Below are 20066 nucleotides of genomic sequence, written 5' to 3' on the forward strand. Positions count from 1 at the left end.
ATAAGAAGTCCGAAGATATTTTAACGTTGCTGAAAATGAGGGGGCACATAAAGTGTAATTTCACACAGTAACTATGGTGACAAAATGTACCTGCACTTTTTAAAAGATTAAAAGGCCTATAAATCTATAAATAAAGTTTAAACGCCTCCGCAGCAGCGAGCCTCCAGCCACAAGTTCACTCTTGCAGTTTTGTTTGAGCATCGTTTTCGTTATTTTTATATATACAAAATCCTGCCCCCGAACAACCCCTGTGTCCATAGAGTTGCAACATATCTCTGTTCCAAATAAAATTAGGGAACGGGGCGATGCTTACTCAGCACATTGCAAACACTTCTGCCTCTTTGTTCTAATCATTGGTGGCAGCCATAGTAGTTTGATCCTCTAAAAAAATAGCTTAAAATAATAAAATAACATTGAATTGTTCCAATATCTTACCATTTCTACCTAATAGAGTCATAAGATTCTGTTTTAGTACCTATAATTTCCACTTATTGAGTGAATTACAAGTGATCACGCAAAATCTAATAAATCTTGTTGAGATCTCTTTATACAATAAGTTATGACTACTCTGTAATATCTGTCCACCAATATCACAATCTTCAGTCATCAATTAATTTTAATTAGATTGCCTGAATGAGGTGGGACAGTAGGGATACGGCACATTTCCGCTATCCATCTGCGGCTTTTCACTAACAATAACATGAAAAAATACTCCGCCAAGCTTTCTCCCCTGCTCTCTAAGCGGTTCAATAATGTTGTTATGACTAATATCAGGAAATAAATGAGTTTTCAGTAATGAATTAGTTAGATGTTCCAGCCATGTGCGTTTAAAGATTATATCTGAAACAGGAAATTAGATGTAATGAGTCTATAGAAATATTGTATGACTTCATTACTTTCCAAAAAGGGACATATATTCGCTCTGAAGCTTAACGTGATCTATAATAAGATTGGACGTGGCCACAAATAGTTAGACTATGTCGCCAAGCATAAAGGATAGATATTACAGAAAATGATTATACAGTAATTCCTCCAACAGCCTGAGGGTCACATATCATCTGTTTTGAAGGCTTTTTTGCACCTATTCAAGTGATGGTCTAGACTATAATTATACAGAAGATTGTATTATATTATTGCTGTTCCGGATCTGTAGAAATATGAAAAAGGCCCACGTGCATGTTTATAAAGGGGTATTGCCACCACATTCTATGAAAAAAATATTGCACTGCACTTTCCCTCTAAATCTTAACATTTATTGTAATATAAATAAAAAATTTAAAAAATGTTCTGAAAAAGCAAATAATTTTTGAATACCAGGAGAATTATGCTCAGTGTGTGTGATAAAAAAAAAAAAAAGTTTATGATGGTTTATTACAGTTACCTTTATATACTCGAGTATAAGCCTAGTTTTTCAACACAAAATTTGTGCTCAAAAACCCTAACTCGGCTTATACTCGAGTCAACTAAAAACATAAAGTCAAAACTCACCTTTCTGACATCACCTGTAGGTCCTCTTCTGTCTGAGACAGTCTGAGACAGAAGAGGACCTATGGGAGACGTCAGAAAGATGAGTACAGTGTTATTTTTTTCCTACTACAGGGGCTGGGCAGGCTGTATGCTAAAGGGGCTGAGCAGGCTATAGGCTACAGGGGTTGGGCAGGCTGTATGCTACAGGGGCTGGCAGACTATATACTGGGAGGCCGTAACCAATGCATTTCCCACCCTCGGCTTATACTTGAGTCAATAGGTTTTCCCAGTTTTTTGTGTTGAAATTAGGGGTTTTGGCTTATACTCGGGTCGGCTTATACACGAGTATATACGGTATCATAGCAACTGCATAATATTTTTTGAAAAGGGAACAAACTAGGTCTTTGGTATCCCATTGGTGGGATTCAAACCTCTGCAGCGAGCAGGCGTAATAGTGCATATAACGCCTGTGGACAGAGGACAAAGCTAAAAGCAGAAGGCCCTGTCTACTACTCATCAGCAGACACTGAGCCTACGGGTGCCAAAGAGCTTATTGGTGCAGGGTTTAGGTGTCTGACCTCCACCAACTGACTTATGAACTACAATCCAGTTGATATTCCAAAAAAGAAACAAGTAGAAAACAAAAGAGAAACGGTGCTACCTAGTGCAAGGTTATCCTTAAAATAAAATGATAGTGTTAGAGGATAAGTAGGTACACTAAACTATTTTTGGTTTTGGAACAGTTTAGGGACAACTCCGAACAGGGTATAGGTGTTTGTAGAGTGTAGAGTGTATCCTAAAATAGAGTTAACCATTGTGCTACCCTCTACACCATTGTCCCTATTAGCTTGATAAATTATACAGAATTCTAATTACACCATGTGCATTATTTAGCGACACATAAATTCTAATGCAGCGATTAATCTACTACTGCCAAAGTCATTGGGGCTCATTTACTTGCATTGTCCGATGATAATGTGCATGTGTCGCTTCCCCGATCAGGTCCAATGGAGTTCACCTTCTTTTTCATGGTGCATGTAAGTGCATGGGATTGCAACACCATTTGAAAGTTGAATCCCGCGTATCATCCAACGGCACTCCCCCAATTTGTAGGGCATGGAAGTCAGCCCAACTGCGCCAAAAAACAATCACGAGCGACACAATCCCAGCGCAGACCCTTGATAAATACCTGTCAAAGCCCCGCAATCCCTAAAAACGGTGAACAGTCCGATAAACAGTCATCAGCTGTTATTATTTAATCATGTTACTGCTAAGTTGGCAATATAATGGGGGATATATAAGAAAAAAGGTTTTTGTTGCTCACCGACTTGACCCATTCACATGTGCAGGAGATCCACTCCGACGTAGTGTATATCCAGGACCTTCAAAGAAAGAAAACGGAGCTCCGCACCAGTAATGGGGTAAAATTGTTTCTTGTCCGTCCAGACTTTATTGCATTAACATCTTTAAAATATACATGGCATGTTCCCTAGACCATATAAGAGGAAGGTAACCTATGTTACCTAAAAACGGTGAACAGTCCGATAAACAGTCATCAGCTGTTATTATTTAATCATGTCACTGCTAAGTTGGCAATATAATGGGGGATATATAAGAAAAAAGGTTTTTGTTGCTCACCGACTTGACCCATTCACATGTGCAGGAGATCCACTCCGACGTAGTGTATATCCAGGACCTTCAAAGAAAGAAAACGGAGCTCCGCACCAGTAATGGGGTAAAATTGTTTCTTGTCTGTCCAGACTTTATTGCATTAACATCTTTAAAATATACATGGCATGTTCCCTAGACCATATAAGAGGAAGGTAACCTATGTGTTTCGAGTGCACGTGGCACTCTTAGTCATGGTTAACTGGTTAACCATGACTAAGAGTGCCACATGCACTCGAAACGCGTAGGTTACCTTCCTCTTATATGGTCTAGGAGACATGCCATGTATATTTTAAAGATGTTAATGAAATAAAGTCTGGACGGACAATATAATCGGGGACATATATCAATCTGGCTACGCCAGAAAACTGGAGTGATTTGCAGCTGAAATGCCAAACGCCACAAGTATTGAAGGTTTTAGACCCTTTTAGGCAGTTTTACAACTTGTACAAAAAAAAAGGTGTGTCCCCGGAAACTAGGGGGCAAGTCCGGACAGAAAATGGCTTGTCTGCCAGAAAATTCAGTCTGTGTGCTGGAATTCAATATTGTGTCGCAGAAAACTAGATGAACTAATAGGAGGTGCAAAGTACAACTCGCCAGTGTTATACTGCACCAGATGAATCATCCATCATTAGACACAGGGATTAATCTGACGCAGCAGAGATCTGTCTAGATCTACTCTGTACTGGTCTAATGTGCCATACATTAATGCATCTCCCCCAACGTGTCCTGGAATTTGTGCTATAGATCAAGTAAGTTTTAACCCATCCCGCCAAGCACCAGTTAATATCCGTAACACCAGTTAATAACCTGAACATCATACATTCCATGAAACATTCCCATACCTCCTACTAATGCTTTCACTAGATATAGAAAAAGCTTTTGATACTGTCCTCTGGTCTTATTTGTTTGCAGTTTAGGAGCGCTTTGGCTTCCCACCAGAATTCATTGCCACCCTTAAACTACTTTACAATCAACCAGTAGCTTATCTTAAACTCCACACACAATTAATCCCACCCCCATTAAGATCGCCAGGGGCAGGTGTCAGGGGCTGGAGAAATCAAGGTTTAATCACCAGAAGCGACAGGGCTTTTTTACTATGAGAACTGTCAATCTGTGGAACAGCCTGCCTCAGGCGCTGGTCACAGCAGGGACGGCAGAGAGCTTCAAGAAGGGTCTAGATGCCGTTTTACACCTAAATAACATTGATGGTTATGTTATATAGAACTGTTTCCCCTTAATCCCTTCCTCATGCAATCCCTTTCCTTCCTTGGTTGAACTTGATGGACATGTGTCTAAACTATGATACCGCCCAGCTCCTTGCAGGCCACATCACCTTTCTCATTACACTCTGTGAAACTCTGGAGATCCATGTGATTCCAACAAAGGCTCCAATCCAACAATTCTCCATTGGTACCGTTATTTAATAACCCTACCTGCCCACCCTGTGTTGGAACCAGGGGTTTTCACATGGTGGATGACAAAAGGCATTTCTCATGTTAGGCACCTGATATCTGGGGGAAAACTTTTAGTAATTAAATAATTATTAAATTTGAAGTCCCCCCCCTCGGAACACTGTAGGCTTAATCAATTACTTCACTTTGTTAGATCCATACCCCTAGGTACTACTGCAGACTCCCGAACAGCATTTGAAAACATCTGTCTAAAGGATCCATTTGGTAGGGGGACTATATCCCTCTTATATTCTATTTTCATAGCCCTTCCCCTGGACATTAAGTCAAGATTTATGGATAAGTGGGAATCAGATTTAGGCTGTGAACTCTCCCTGGTGAGATGGTGACATTGCTATGCCACATTAGCAAAGGGTAGCCAGCAGGTTTCACCTCTCTTAGGTTATTGCATAGAGTTTATTAAGTTCCTACCTGGTTGGTTAAAATGTACCCCCAACTACCCAGCAGCTGCTTCAGAGGAGGCAGTGCTCTGGACAATATGGCCCACATCTGGTGGCAATGCCCCTGGTTGCACCTCTCTGGAACAATGTTTACACCCTTATTCGCTCTTTATTAGACAGTACTCCTTCCAGGGGATACTCCAGCAAGGGTCAAGAACAAAGCTCATTGCTTGGTTCAGTTTATAGCTTTAGCAACTACAATCCAAAATAGAAAACACCGGACCGATTGTTCACAGTGGTTAAGAACACGGTCAATTTATTGATGTTGTGTGAAAGGATAGAGACAACCAGGACAGATACCTTATGTCTTTTAGAAGGCATTTAGAACCCATGGATCACAGCACAGGGTTTGCCTACCTTTGAGAGGGCTCTAGGCTTATCTGCCTAATGAACTTTATCAATGTCACATGGCGTATCTGTACACATGGCTGTTCCCATTATCGCCTCCCACGATCAACTATACTGATCTTGTACAATTCCTGTTTCCACGTTTCCTACCCCCCCCCCCCCCCCCTGTGACTTCCTCCTCCCTTTCTGTTTTTTTCTCTTTTGATTGATACAGTTGTGGCTATGTATCATACTAAACTAATTTCCCCTGTTCTGTTTTCTTCCAATAAAATTTTGTTGCAACAAAAAAAAAATCTACCTGTGTGAAAATAATTCCCCAGAAATGCCTCAATGTTGTCCCTTAAAAACAAGATTGCTGTGCTTGGATACGACCAGCCCCGCACGCTGCCTGAGGGGTCCACACATGTGCTATTCATGCCTCTTCAACCACCTGGAATCAGCATTCTTTACCATAGGACAGCTGCGGGACATGCAGTAACTAACAGACATTTTATATGCAAAAACTATATGGCAGATGAATTAAATGAAATATGTATGCCCGGATGAGAGTACCCCTTTAAGTGTCCACATACACATCATGGCTTAATTTTCCACCATACCACAGGGACAAAAAAAATAGTCTTATTTAAAGAACTAAATACTAGCACAATGGGCATCCGTCTACAGTCATGGGTTTCCAGATCATAAAACATCTTTCGAGAATAAATTATTAAAATTAGGTCACTGGGAATACGCTTGATTAACTTTCTTACATGTGAGTTAAAATGCTTGTAGGATTTCTTGAAGAATAGTCATTGAATGTACTCGAGCAGTAAAGCATACAGCTATGGTATATTGTTAGAAATGAATACTAAACTTTGCATTTCTACACCACACTGATTGTGAGGCCTCAGAAAATCTCTGTGTCATGTTTTTTCCTAGATAACATCATGTACAGATGGTTCCATTCAGAGTGTTTAAAGAGCCCATGAATTCTACATCGTGTAGAATGCAGTCACAGGCTGAAATGTATTGCCTCGATACCTTACATCCAGATACAGGTGGTCCCCTACTCAAGGACATCCGACTTACATACGACCCCTAGTTACAGACGGACCTCTCTGCCCACTGTGTCCTCTCGTGAAGCTCTCTGTATGCTTTACTTTAGTCCCAGGCTACAGAGATCAGCTGTAAGATGTTGGTAATGAAGTTTTATTGATAATCCTTTGTCCCATTTTCGCAAAAATTTTTGATACAGCAATTGTCACTGGGACAAAAAAATTTTTTGTCTGGAGCTACAATTATAAAATATACAGTTCCGACTTACATACAAATTCAACTTAAATAAACCTATCTTGTACGTAACCCGGGGACAGTATACTGTTTACTATATCCAATTTGCTGAAGCTTCGGGGGGCGTGTCACTTTAGACTCCCCTTTCTTTTTCTTTTTATTTGGTTTTTAAAAACAACATTGCAAAATAGGCAACAAATACAATATTCATGTTTTATGACAAAGGTGTGTTGCACAATGATATGAAAGGTGTAATTTGAAGACATTGCTCCTGTAAGGAAAAGACGTAGTTCGGAAGTTTTCTACATCCAGTATTTCTACTGGAATATTTGGTGTTTCAAGCCGGGAAGGAGCGCCAGTGGGCCGGTCCTCTTATATTACAATTGTAGGGCTCCTAAGGTGCCATTTAGGAATGCATTATTATATCGTTGAGTCAGACGGAAGGATTGTACCAGGTCTACTATTTCAACTCTGTCCATATGTGATGTGATATATGTACCCCATTTGCGAAAGAAGGCCTTGGCCTGTTTTTCTTTGTGACGTAGAGTTTGCAGCCTGTCCATTTTGACCAAGAAACGCATTAGTGTGTTTACTTCTGGGGAGATCCAGTTTTTCATGATGCAAAGTTTTTCCACAAGAGGGAATACATATAAATCGAGACGCACTGGGGGTTAAACACCTTGTGTCTCATCCCCATCTTCTGCATGAAAGATTAAATGCACAGGGTCTAGCAGCAAGTGTTTTTTAATTCTCAGAAGGTTTGTATGCATTTACATTGACAGAGACTGTGCCACAAGTCCATACACTGGGTAGGTTAAAGGGTAGGTCTCTCTTCACTGTTCACTAAGGATACATGGTCTAACCTTCTCCGCCCCTTTAAAAATGATGTCAGTGATTTCTTTGGAAATTTGCAAGCCCAGCAACTGCCTAATTGCTGTGATGTTTTATTTAAAGGAAATCTACCACCAGGATGAAGGATAGTAAACCAAGCACACTTACATGCTGGTGTGTGCCCCCTTTGGCAGGATCCACTCTTCTTTTACTTTCTTATGCCCTTGTTTTTACATAAAAAAGCTTTAAAACTTACGCAAATGAGCCTGAGCAGCTCTAGGTTCTATTAAGGCTATATTCACACTGCCGTTGCCCGCCCGTACCGTACCGTAGCGGGCAACGGCAGTGTACGGGGAGAGGAGGAGGAGGTGAGCGCAGCTCACCCCCGCCCCTCTCCATAGCAACCTATGGCGCACGGCCCCGTATTACGGGAAAAGATAGGACAGGTCCTATCTTTTTCCCGGGTACGGAACGGTACGGTGCCGCACGTGTGCGGCACCGTACCGCTCCCGTAGGGTGCCGTGCGCCCATAGGAGTGTATGGGGGACGTATATCGGCCGTATATACGTCGGCCGTATATACGTCCCCCATACGTTCGTGTGAATATAGCCTAACAGATATGCAGCCTGGAGCCCCTCAGGCTCATTTGTGTAATTTTTAAATCTTATATTTGTAATACAAAGGGCATAAGAAGCTAAATGAAGAGTGGATCCTTCCAGAGAGGACACACACCAACATGGAAGTGTACTTGGCTTAAAGTCCTCCATCGTGGTGGTCCTATAATAAGGGATTTTTTTTAAATCCCAGTGTAGGGTAGACAGAGTTTGCATACTTTGGCTAGCCCCTATCTCAAGAAGGTCTGGATTCTCCAAAGAATATCAGTGCCTTTTAGAAAGACCATGTATAGAGATATCACCACTGGGGAAGGGTCTGATATTACTAAGTTGCTGATGTCACATGATGTCACATGATGTCACATGCTCGGTGTGAGAGTAACATGTAGTCAATGCGGGACTAGCTACTATGTGCATGCAAATAATGGACATACTCCCTGTCAAAATGGTGCAATAGTCTCCTGCCATCTTTCAGACCCGTCTGTGACAAAAAGCCAGGCAGTACCATATCTGAGGAGCGTGGCTTTTGGCGGGTGTTTGGTTGTGATACGGTCATCTCCTGGCAACAGAGTTGTATTCATGTCTCCCCCCACTATTTTATGGCTGATACTGGCGCTTAGCAGAGTGGCTGTTAGGTCTTGGAATAAAAGTCAGGTGCCGTCATTTGGACAGTATACACCATAAATGGATCACCCTGGAATTCTAGGAGTATAAGTGCCTACCTCTCCTCCATGTCATGTGGTGATTGTATTACCTTTCCTGTGAAGTTCTTGTGTATGAATATTAGAACTCCTGCCTTTCCCTGGAGCGCTGGGTACTCAAATACCTGACCCAACCGGGATCTCTAAACTCAAAAATAATCTGCTTCTTCTAAATGGGTTTCCTGTAATAGCACTATGTCAGCATCATGTAAATTGCATAAACCACATAACCACAAAACTGTGAAACTTTGCATTGGACCCTAGGATGGGTAAACCATTAACAACAACAACAAAAAAGGGTGCCTCAAACTCCAAACTTTTAGCTCCAATCACTCAGTGATGGTCATTGTAGGATTCCAGAGTGTGGGCGGGGACTCCCTTAGTAGACACTTCTGTGCTATGAGATGCTGTGTGCTGATAATGTGCTTAGATCATCGGGGAACAGGTTTTATCGCACACATAGAAAAAGAGAGATGATGAGATCAATGAGATGGATACAAAATACAATGACACTCTCAGTGCTGCTAACTCACCTATAATACACACAGAGTCAGCTATACTATATGCCTCCCTCCAAGATAAAGAACTTATCCTGAATTAGAGAATGTGTTATTTTGTTATCCTGAGTATATTTAAGAATCTTGTCTTTGTGGGAATATCCCTTCAAGATCCTGACAGGGTGGTTATAAATGTACAGTCAGAGATCAACCTCCATCTGCAACCATATTATGGACAGGAATATCTGGCTAATGAGGTAAAAGACAGGAGGCTTCAATTTGTATATAAAGGAAGCGGTGCAGGACTTTTACTAGATGTATATTGGTAAATGACCTTATGTCTTGCCCCACACACTTACACACACATTATGATGAATATGGTTAAAGTGGCCAACCCCTTTAATGATGGAGCCCCGTAAAACGTTTTTGGATGATACTTCACAGATCAGTGATGTAAATGAATACAGTGTAGTAAATACTGCCATTAAGGTATAGTACTGGTTTCCACAGGGCCGGCGCAATGGGTAGGCAAAGGTGGCAATTGTTTCTAGGTGCTATGGATCCAGAGATATTCAGGTTTAAAGTGAGACTATCAGGTGCCATTTTTTTTATATAAAAATCACTACCAACGGCAGTTTAACAGTTAATATCTCCGTTTTCCTACATTTTAGAAACACAAATTTAGATTCATATAAAAGAGGAGACTCTCTTCTTTCATAGGAAAAAGGAAGTAAGGTTCTATGTGTCACAGAGCCAGAGATACAGCCCTCTGAAATTACCCCCCCTAATCCAGATTCTTAGCCATCAGGCTGCAGGGAGCATTTGCTGCACACAGGAGCTGCTGCAACTCACAGATAATGGAAATATTCACTTTATATGTTACTACATTTTGAGAAGGGATAATATCAACTAATATTCATGTTTTTAACCCTTCTCTATGCAGAACTATCTAAGAACACACTTTGGGCCACATGTATCAATCGTTTTTTTTCTGTTGTTTTTGCGCCTTTTCATTCAGGCGCAGCAAAAATACCCAGCTTTCCCTCATTTATCCTAGCAATCCAGATGTTTTGCTGCGCCTAATGATATTCATCATTTGCGACTTTTAATTTAGGCACAAAAACTGGCGCAAAAACACTCCAGTCCGAAGGTGGCGTTATCTGAGAAGAAAGCACTGAGCCCCTTTGCAGAGCAGCTCATTTCTAGCAGCAAAGATCAGCCAGACACTGGAACATATAATAGATACATGAGATACATTAGATACTCTGCAGACACTAGTACATATAATACAGATATGAGATACTCTGCAGACACTAGAACATATAATACAGACATGAGATGCTCTGCAGACACTAGAACATATAATACAGACATGAGATACTCTGCAGACAGGAGCTGCAGACTCTATTTACAGTTCATCACCTTCTATTTACAAAACATTCTGCAGAATCCTGAGCTCAGAGCAAGACAGAAGAGAACGTTACAGAATGTTGCACATAGTACTGACAAGTGTCCCCCATGTAATTCTGCACAGTATCAACAGTGTTTCAGAGGGAACTGAGCAGAATTACAGGGGTGCAGCAGGAGATCAGCACTGGGGGATCCCCTCCAGGAGAAGCCCCTGCTGAGGAGGTCACTGGGTGCTGGGTGTCACACACCTGGGTGCTGCTGTTAGGGTCATTCTCATTCTGGGATGTGGGAGAAGCAGAGAGGAGCTTGTAGCAGGATCACATGTAAGTGCCTGAATCTAACATTGCGCCAAAATTGTGCCTAAACTGTGTTAAAGTAAAGTGATTAATAAGAGGCAGGAAATTAACTTATAACAGATGGTTGTAGCTTGTGATAATTCTGGCAAAACAGTGCGCCAGAATTTAGGCGCAACTACTACACTTAGGCGCACAAAAGTGATAAATGTGGCCCTTTCTCTCTTATTCCATTTTATTTTGTGATACTGTTTTAGGAAACTAGATTTTCTTTATATAAGTATCTGGATTTGTATGTATTTTAGAGGAAATTTTGAATGTTAATTGCTAAATGCATCGCCTGGTTGTCTGCTTTCAAAATGATATAGGTTTATGGCGCTTTTACTTTTTATTCTGTTTTATTGATATATTTTGCAGGTTGTGACTGTCTAAAAATGTCTAGCTGAAAAGCAGATATCTAGTTATTACAGTTTTAGTGATATTATGTGGATTTATTCATGTGAACATATCAATAGGGCACATTTGTGAACTTTACAAATGTCCATGTATTACATTTAGGAGATGTGAAGGTAAACATTTTCTGTTTGGATCAAATTTTTTGCCATCAAAGTCAAATTTTAAGTATTTTTAATAAAATGTTTCAATTTGAATCAAAATTGCATGAAGGCGCCTATGTCTATAAAATCTTTGATGCAATTTTGAAAATGGGGCAAGTGTCTGCTTTCAGAAAATATCGGTCCCTCTCCCCAATGGGCCTCACAGTCTAATCAACCTACCAGTAATTTTTTGGAGTGTGGGAGGAAACCGGAGGACCCAGAGGAAACCCCCGCAGACACACGCATACAAAATCTTTGCAGATGTTGACCAGCGCTGCAAGGCTGTAGTGCTAATCACGGAGCCACCATGCTGCCCATAAATCTCCCTATCATTTATCTATCTCCTATAAAATTCTCCCATATTACAGTTTGTTTTACCATACTAAAGGGAGCCTCTTGCTGACTGTGACTGGTCATAAAATAGTTTTATTTTGGGGCCCCACTTTTAGTTTTGCCCAGGGCCCCACTTTGCCTAGAACCGGCCCTGGGTTTCCATAGTCCATCATGCATAAACATAAAGCAGTCCGCACTTAGTAGTCAATAAATGTGAATGTATGCTCCTCCGGTAAATCAAAATACAGAACATTAAAGTGGCATTTAGCCAACAGAAAGGCATTAAATATTTATGGACACCAGTGCAGACAGCTTTTTATGCACAGTAGGGCGGCATCTTTACCGTAATAAAAAATTTAGTTGCATTGGACCAATTTAAGAAAAAAAAATATGTCAGATAGTGATTTCATTTTTAAGCTCCAGCACCCAATAGAAGTAGTAGCAGAGGTATATAGAGGAGGCAGGTGTAGACAGCAGATGAAGCGTATGAGAGACATCTCAAGCTGCTGGCTTGTTTGTCTGACATGTTTTTAATGAGACTGCATGGTGCGCCTGCTGTTCTGAGCTCACTCCCAACAAGCTGATGAAGTCCACAAGAGGCCAAGTATTAGCAGTCAGCTGTGCTTGGTAAAAATACGTAGCCCATCACACTCCAGATACCAGTGAAGGTCTCATCATTCACTCATTTAACTTCATGACTTCTACATTTTCCCAATTAATGTCTTGAGTGTTATTGACAGAAGCTGTTGCGGTTTCCTTGGCAATTATAACTTGTGTAAAGTGATTTTTATCGCTGCATATGGATTGATGTAGCTGATAATTTATAGATGTTGATGGGTTGATTATTGCACAGTGACACAGAAAGCAATTATTGTGCAGTTTATGAAGACATGGCAAGTGTTCTTCCATTCAGATTGCACTATTTATCTTTTATATTAAATATTTTTATACCTTTTTTTTTCTTCCTTAATCAAAAATCCACGCATTACCATGTATTTGATTTAACAGATACAGCCACTCCACCCAAATCCTCTATTCTGAGAGAAAAGGAGAAAAAGTTGTATCAAACATTAAAGAGTAACGGTAAAGGTTAATAGCTCTTGGGATGTAAAAAGAAACTTTGCCTGTTATCTTTGTTACCTATATGTAGCAGTTTCCTTGCTATCCCCCTCAGATTACCTCAGAGCTGCAAAAGCTGCTTCCTCTCCCTGTGCTGGTAAGTCCTGTGATTCCGTACATTGTTGATATTTAGTTTCTCTGTCAGTTTCATGGGAGGAGAGGAGCTTCTGCTCAGGGGCATAACTATAGGGGGTGCAGAGGTTGCGATCGCACCTGGGTCCAAGAGGTTTAGGGGTCCCTTATGGTGTCACTTTCCCATATGAGAAGACTATTACTATAAACCATACATTATAGTTGGGGGCCTAGCACAGACTTTGCACTGGGGCCCCTCAGCTTCTAGTTACGCCACTGCTTCTGCTCCCTGCTCACAGAGGAGAAGGTCATGTGACAGAGCTCTCTGTGAGTATGTAGAAGAGCTGGATTTGTCCAGATATCTCCTGCACATTGTGTGGTACAAGATCTCCCCTGTTGCCTATCAGATCCTCCACCCCAATCTGTGATTCTACAGAACTTTCTCTGTCTGTCTCTGTACCTCATGCTGCTCCCTTCCCCCACCCTGTCATTCAGTATCAGCTCTGTGCAGATAAGTTATTAACCCTTAATGCTCACGCAGCACAGGCGTAGACTTCATGCACTTATGATTTTTACCACTTATTACAAGGAATAACTCCAGCATGTCCACTGGAATACTTATAAAACTTTTTTCTTTTATTTCTTGTTATAACATATCATCCACGGCAAACAAATAAATGATCAGATTGGACATAGTGCGAACAGACGGACGAGTTTCGTCCTAGATGGACTTATTCATGGTTATGAATAAACATCACACCTGGGTTTTCAGCCTCATCAGTGAAAAAAAACAGATGTTTCATTAGTTTTTTGTGGACCCATACACTTCTACTGAAAAGAACACGTTTCATAAAAGGGGCTCTAACGACTCTTTCGCATTGGCTTTATTTTTTGCAAAGCCATTGATTTCTATTGGTGTTTTCACATTGGTTTGTATTTTCCCAAATAGTTTTTTTTGCGGACCCATAGACTATTCCCTTCCATGATCTGCTTCAGTTGAAAAAAAAAATAAGACCTGTTTCCAAATTTTTTTTGTACGGTAAATGGATCAGTGAAAATACAAGCCGATGTGAAAACACCAATTGAAATCAATGGCTTTGTAAAAAACAAAGCCAATACAAAAGAACCGTTAGAGCCCCTTTTATGAAACGTGTTCTTTTCAGTAGCAGTCCATGGGTTCGCAAAAAAATAATGAAACATCAGTTTTTTTCACTGATGAGGCTGAAAAGCCAGGTGTGAGGTCTTAAAAGACACGCTAAACCTTTTTTTTGTGGACGTGGAGAGAAAACAGAAGAAAACAGACACATAGGAGACAGAGTTCAGTGTTGTCCTTCACAAAACTGTTCTTCCCTTTATCCCGCCTCATTATAGCCATATAGGTTATTCTTTATTTTCCAACTGGAAAGCACAAAGGACAAATACATTTTTGGCCTTTTACATACTTGTCATTGACTTGTACTTGATCTACTTATTGATGTATGGGTCTCCTGTTTTTGAGCCACTCATATACAATAATCCACTTAGCTTTGATGTGCGCACTATATATTTTCAATGAATGGACTCCTTCATAGCACATACAAAGCAGAACATGCCATGTGTGACAGAGCTCACACAATGCACCTGTTTCCTTTTTTCCATGGCATGGACAACGAGTAATTCACCACATGTGACAAATAAATGACTGTTGACTGTAATTTATTGTGTTATAAGAACACCAAAGAAAACTAATGACTTTTTTTAAAAGTTTCCATGCAAAACTAAGATTTTTCTGCTCATTAAAAAGTAATTTTGTAACTGCTTATTTGATGCCAAATGGACTTAAATGGATGGACTTCTGCGGCAAGAGTGAGATTTTAGATATGTCCATCTTTTTATTAGTGACGAGGCCTGAAAAGGCTCTGGTGACCGGGCATTTTTAGTGAATTTTCTTTTGCGCCGGTTTGCAGGACATAACTTTTTTTTTTTTTTTTTGCATGCTACCTTAAATTTTTTTGCAGTGTTTTTTTTTCAGGACACATAGAGCTAGTTAAAAAGGTAATAAAAGTCTAAAGATTTTTTTTCATTTATATTTCGGGTTAACAGTGGATAAAATTTTTTTTTTAATTCTCAAATTAACTCAAAATGAACATTATCAATGAATTCCCTATTTTGTTTCGGTCATTTTTTATATATACTGTATATACTCGAGTATAAGTCGACCCGAGTATAAGCCGAGGCCCATAATTTTATCACAAAAAAATGGGAAAACCTATTGACTTGAATATAAGCCGAGGGTGGGAAATGCATTGGTCATGGCCCCCCAGTAGATAGCCAGCAAGCCCCCAGTAGTATATAGCCAGCAGCCCCCCAGCAGTATACAAACAGCCAGCCTCTGTAGTATATAGCCTGCCAGCCCCCTGTAGTGTATAGCCAGCCAGCCCCCTGTTGTATATAGCCACCAGCCCCTGTAGTATATATATACCAGGCCCCTGTAGTATATATCCACCAGGCCCCTGTAGTATATAGCCTGCCAGCCCCTGCACCAGTATATAGCCTGCCAGCCCCTGCCCCAGTATATAGCCTGCCAGCCCCTGCCCCAGTATATAGCCAACCCCCTATGCCGTTATACAGGCGACCCCCTGCCCCGTTACGCAGACAGTTGATTAAATAAAAAATAAAAACTCATCTTTCTAGTGCCCCCGCAGGTCTTCTGTGCGATCCGTTGGTCAGCGACAGGTCCGTGCTGTTGACAACTCTGACATCAGCCACCGCCACTGACATCAGAGTGTGTGCCGGCTGCGATGCTGTGAGGAGCGAAGAAGGGAGAAGCGGCATTGAACCGCATGTCCCTTCTCCTTAGGGTCTCCAGGTGCCTCTGACACCCAAAGACCGAGTCCAGCTCCTACGGCTAGCTGCAGATTCCGGACCTGCATCTGCTGACGTCTAAAGTCAGCGGTCGGTCCGAAAAGAGTTAAATATATGAGACCCAAAGGAAACCTGTCATTCTCTAATTAACCACTAGCAATATGTTGCCAGTCCTTTCAGTCCATGGAGAACATTTATCATGGCTTGTTCACCACTTTTCATGGCATATTTTTGATGTTTACAGACTATAGCCTGTAACAATTCAAGCTGAATGGTCATTGGCTAATAGTGCAAATCTACCCGAGGCAGGGCGTGGGGTAGAATTGAACAGCGGGCAGCCCTGCAGCCAGGACAGCACGATTCACCAGTGTATAATAATATTGTATTGACATCATCAAGAAAATTATCTTTGAATTGGGATGTAAACTGTTTGTATAAAGTCAAGGCGGACAGTTCATCACAAGGGTCAAGCTCTCCCTGCCTCAAAATGCCCATTTTGAACATCACCAGCCAGATCTCCTAACATCTGGGGAATGATGTCAAGTGGGGAGAGGCTGGCTTCAATGTTAAGATGTAAATTGACTCTATAAACTTATTTCAAAGTTAATTTTCAAGATTGGTCACAAAATAAATATGATCCGAAAGGTGGTAAAATGTATCACAACACACTGGTAGTGATTTATTAGTTTAATTTCTGCTGACAGGTTCCTTTTAAGAACGGTCAAAAAGGGCCATATGGCTAACAAAATACATGTGATAGTCCTCCTATTCTAGCACATCATATTCTAGCATTGTTAAATCCCCCCCCAATGTACTTTTAGGCAGTAGCTATATTTTCTATATTTGCTCAGAATATCACTTTAAATTTGTGCTACTTACAAGCAATGCCAACGTATAATACTGCATTTATTGATTGGAAGTCATGCTGCTGCCTGAAATGGCAAATTGTGCAAATTACAATCATTGCCCTCTGAATGGTAGGTCTGACTGACCAATAAAGATCTCTAAAGCCCAATTATCTTGGTAATTGGCGGAAATTAATGTCACTCCAAAAAGATTATACACCCGCACATGTAGATTAATTGCTAAGGCCGCTCACAAAGAACTTATGCAATGGCCTTCATGGTAGATATTAATATCATGTAAATCATGACATTCTGAGGCACATAAATTCACTGTACACACACTACAGCTTTCTGGCATTCACGGCTATTACCGAGGTTTTCCATTTTGTTACGTTCAGTAATAAATCTGCATCGTTAGCCGGGCCTTTTCTTATGTGGGTTTCAGTGTCCCAAAGGAATTTGCCATTTTTAAGTGCTGAAATTATGGATGTGTATTATTTTGGCCATTAAAATATTCAGCAGCATTTTTTTCTTACATTATAATGTTGTGATATATTTATTTAAACTTTCATTTTTCATGACAGCGACATAATATTGATATTTAGAATTATATGTGGTAAACCTCATTTTTATGCTTTCACAAACCACTTAATTTACTCTATATCTTGGCTTTTGTTAATAGAGCGCCCAAATCATATTTTTGGTGAGGGGTCTTCTAATTGAAGAAGGATAATGTGCATAGAACATTTTACTTCTTAACAGAAAACAACATATTCATGTTTGCGGCAGGTCCACGACAGCTCCGTCTGCTGTGCCTCTTCTTTATTCAGGCTCCGTGTGCACGGCCCGGCGGCACACTCTATGATGTCAGCAGCAGCGAAGGAGATGTTGTGGTCCTGGCACTGGCCTGAAGAAAGAGGCGCTGCAGACGGAGCTTTTGCGGACCTGTCGCAAACATGAAGATGTAAGCGGAGCTGTCTGGGCTATAGGAATGGTAAGTACTGAGTTTATTTTTTTTTACGGGCTGGCTGGCTGTATACTACAGGGGGCTGGCAGGCTGTATACTACAGAGGGCTGGCAGGCTATATACAACAGAGGCCTGGTAAGCTATATACTACAGGGGTCTGGTAGGCTATATACTACAGGGGTCTGGCAGGCTGTATACTACTGGGGGCTGGCAGGCTGTATACTACAGGGGTCTGGTAGGCTATATACTACAGGGGTCTGGCAGGCTGTATACTACTGGGGGCTGGCAGGCTGTATACTACTGGGGGCTGGCAGGCTGTATACTTCTGGGGGCTGGCTATATACTACAGGGGGCTTGCTGCCTATATACTGGGGAGGCTGTGACCAATGCATTTCCCACCCTCCGCTTATACTCGAGTAAATAGGTTTTTCCAGTTTTTTGTGTTAAAATCAAGGGTCTCAGGTCGACTTATACTCGAGTATTTACTAATAATAAAAGTTCTGCTCTGCTTTCTTGCTATGTTAAGTGGAGCCTCCTGTCCTTTACCTCATCAGTCAGACATTCCTCACCATAAAATGGCTGCAGATGGAGGGTCATGTGATCTCTATCTGTCCATGACTGATAAGCAGGGTGATTGCTTATGATCAGAGATTCCATGACCCTCCAGCTGCTGCCATTTTATGGGCAGGAATGTCTGGCTTTTGAGGTAAAAGACAGGTTTCAAGAGGTTTCACTTTACATGTCAACGAAGTGCTGCAGAATTTTTTATAAATGTATATTGGTAAATTTCCTAACATCATGCCCTTTACACTTAACACACATTACAGAAAAAAGAGGTAAAGTTATAAGAGTCCTAATTTTAGCAACTAGGGTAACTTCATAGTAAGGCTAAGTTCACACCTGCGTTCATCAGTGTCTGTTATTAGCCCTACTGCATACATAATGAGGGATGCATCACATTCAGTTTTTAGTTTTTGTTATAATCTCCTTAAACATAGAGTGTAATGGAAAACCCAGACACAGGGGTGAACTGGGCCAAACAGAGGAGTCTTTCAAGGTTTAGGTCAACGTAAACGTTTTTCAATACATCTATAACATAATTCATGCAGCCAAACTACTCACTCCTGTAATACTCGGCGGACAGGCCGGAGTACTATTGCACTGTGAAATGAAAAACAATATATACTCGATTATCCTGGTTGTTTTATACCTGTCTTTTTGTTGTTGGTGTTTCTGCATTACCTGTTGGTGTTTTTAGGTTTTAGCTATGTTAAATGGTATTATCCTATCAGAAGTGGCCGGGCTCCATTTAAGGCTGTCAGTCAGTGTTTTCTAGGTATTGTTGCATCTGTAGCATATTCCTGGCTCTGTACTGTTGGAGTACCTATACTTTCTTGTAGCTTGTTTCTTTGACTGTGGTGAGAAATTCTGAGAAGTTTGTTTGTTCTCTTGTATTCTCTCACCACTTTAGTACACCAGACTCTAGTATCCTTTAGCCCTTTTCCCTACCATCTGGAAAGGTCTTTATGTTCAGTGGGAGAGAAGTTGTCGGGTCTAGAGATAACCAGGGTAAGCTGACTATCACCAGTAGGCGTGAACTAGCTTAGCCTTAGAGTAAGGGGCAGTTTTCCCCTTTCTTGTTTCCCTAGCGCTTGCTGCTGTCTTAATATGGTTTCCTGCTTCCTTATAATCCGTGACCGATAGGTATGGTTGGAGGAAAGAGAGACAGGTCATCGAGAGACACATATTCCACTTTGACATGCATTTTGTTTGCAAGAGATAAGTCAGGAGGGCCTCTTGTTCTACTGAAAGTAAACCCATTGTAAAGGCTAAGAGACCTGTTAAATGATGCACAGCTACTGTTACTAATATAAAACCAAGGAACTGTTATCTGCGATTGTAAATTAATTAAAATATTTATGTACAGAATATCTCATGAAGCATCATTGAGCATGCCGAGTGTTGGCAAAGTTAGTTACCATATGTATAAATGCTTCTTACAAATTGTCCTTATTGTTTAATTAAAAATATGTTTTGGTCACTCCACAGATACTTCATCAGAGTTTACAGACGGAGTATTTATTTTTGAAGACTTTCCAGAGCAAGATCCGAAGACTGTAAAACGTTATGATGCCATTGTTGTAGAACAGTGGACTATGTTCGAGGTTGGTCTTTCTGCTCTACTAAAAGCAATTTCATTGGGTTGGTCAATACAAGTGTGCCTGTACAGTAGGCCTGGAATGTAGACATTGAGGGACATTTATCAGGATTTCTAAG

General features: G+C 40.8%; 2 protein-coding genes across 3 annotated transcripts in view; both read left to right on the plus strand.

Annotated features, from left to right (window-relative positions):
* Window positions 1-20066, plus strand: part of LOC140133460 (uncharacterized) — a 374671-nt gene that overhangs the window by 202933 nt on the left and 151672 nt on the right. The gene's annotated exons all lie outside the window — the stretch shown is intronic.
* Window positions 1-20066, plus strand: part of RFTN1 (raftlin, lipid raft linker 1) — a 258871-nt gene that overhangs the window by 186447 nt on the left and 52358 nt on the right. Inside the window, exon 7 of the mRNA XM_072153674.1 lies at window positions 19839-19954. Coding sequence (XP_072009775.1) covers window positions 19839-19954 — 116 coding nt within the window. The remainder of the gene's footprint in view (window positions 1-19838; window positions 19955-20066) is intronic.

The sequence above is a fragment of the Engystomops pustulosus genome, chromosome 5 (assembly GCF_040894005.1).
Source record: "Engystomops pustulosus chromosome 5, aEngPut4.maternal, whole genome shotgun sequence".
In the NCBI taxonomy this organism is placed as follows: domain Eukaryota; kingdom Metazoa; phylum Chordata; class Amphibia; order Anura; family Leptodactylidae; genus Engystomops; species Engystomops pustulosus.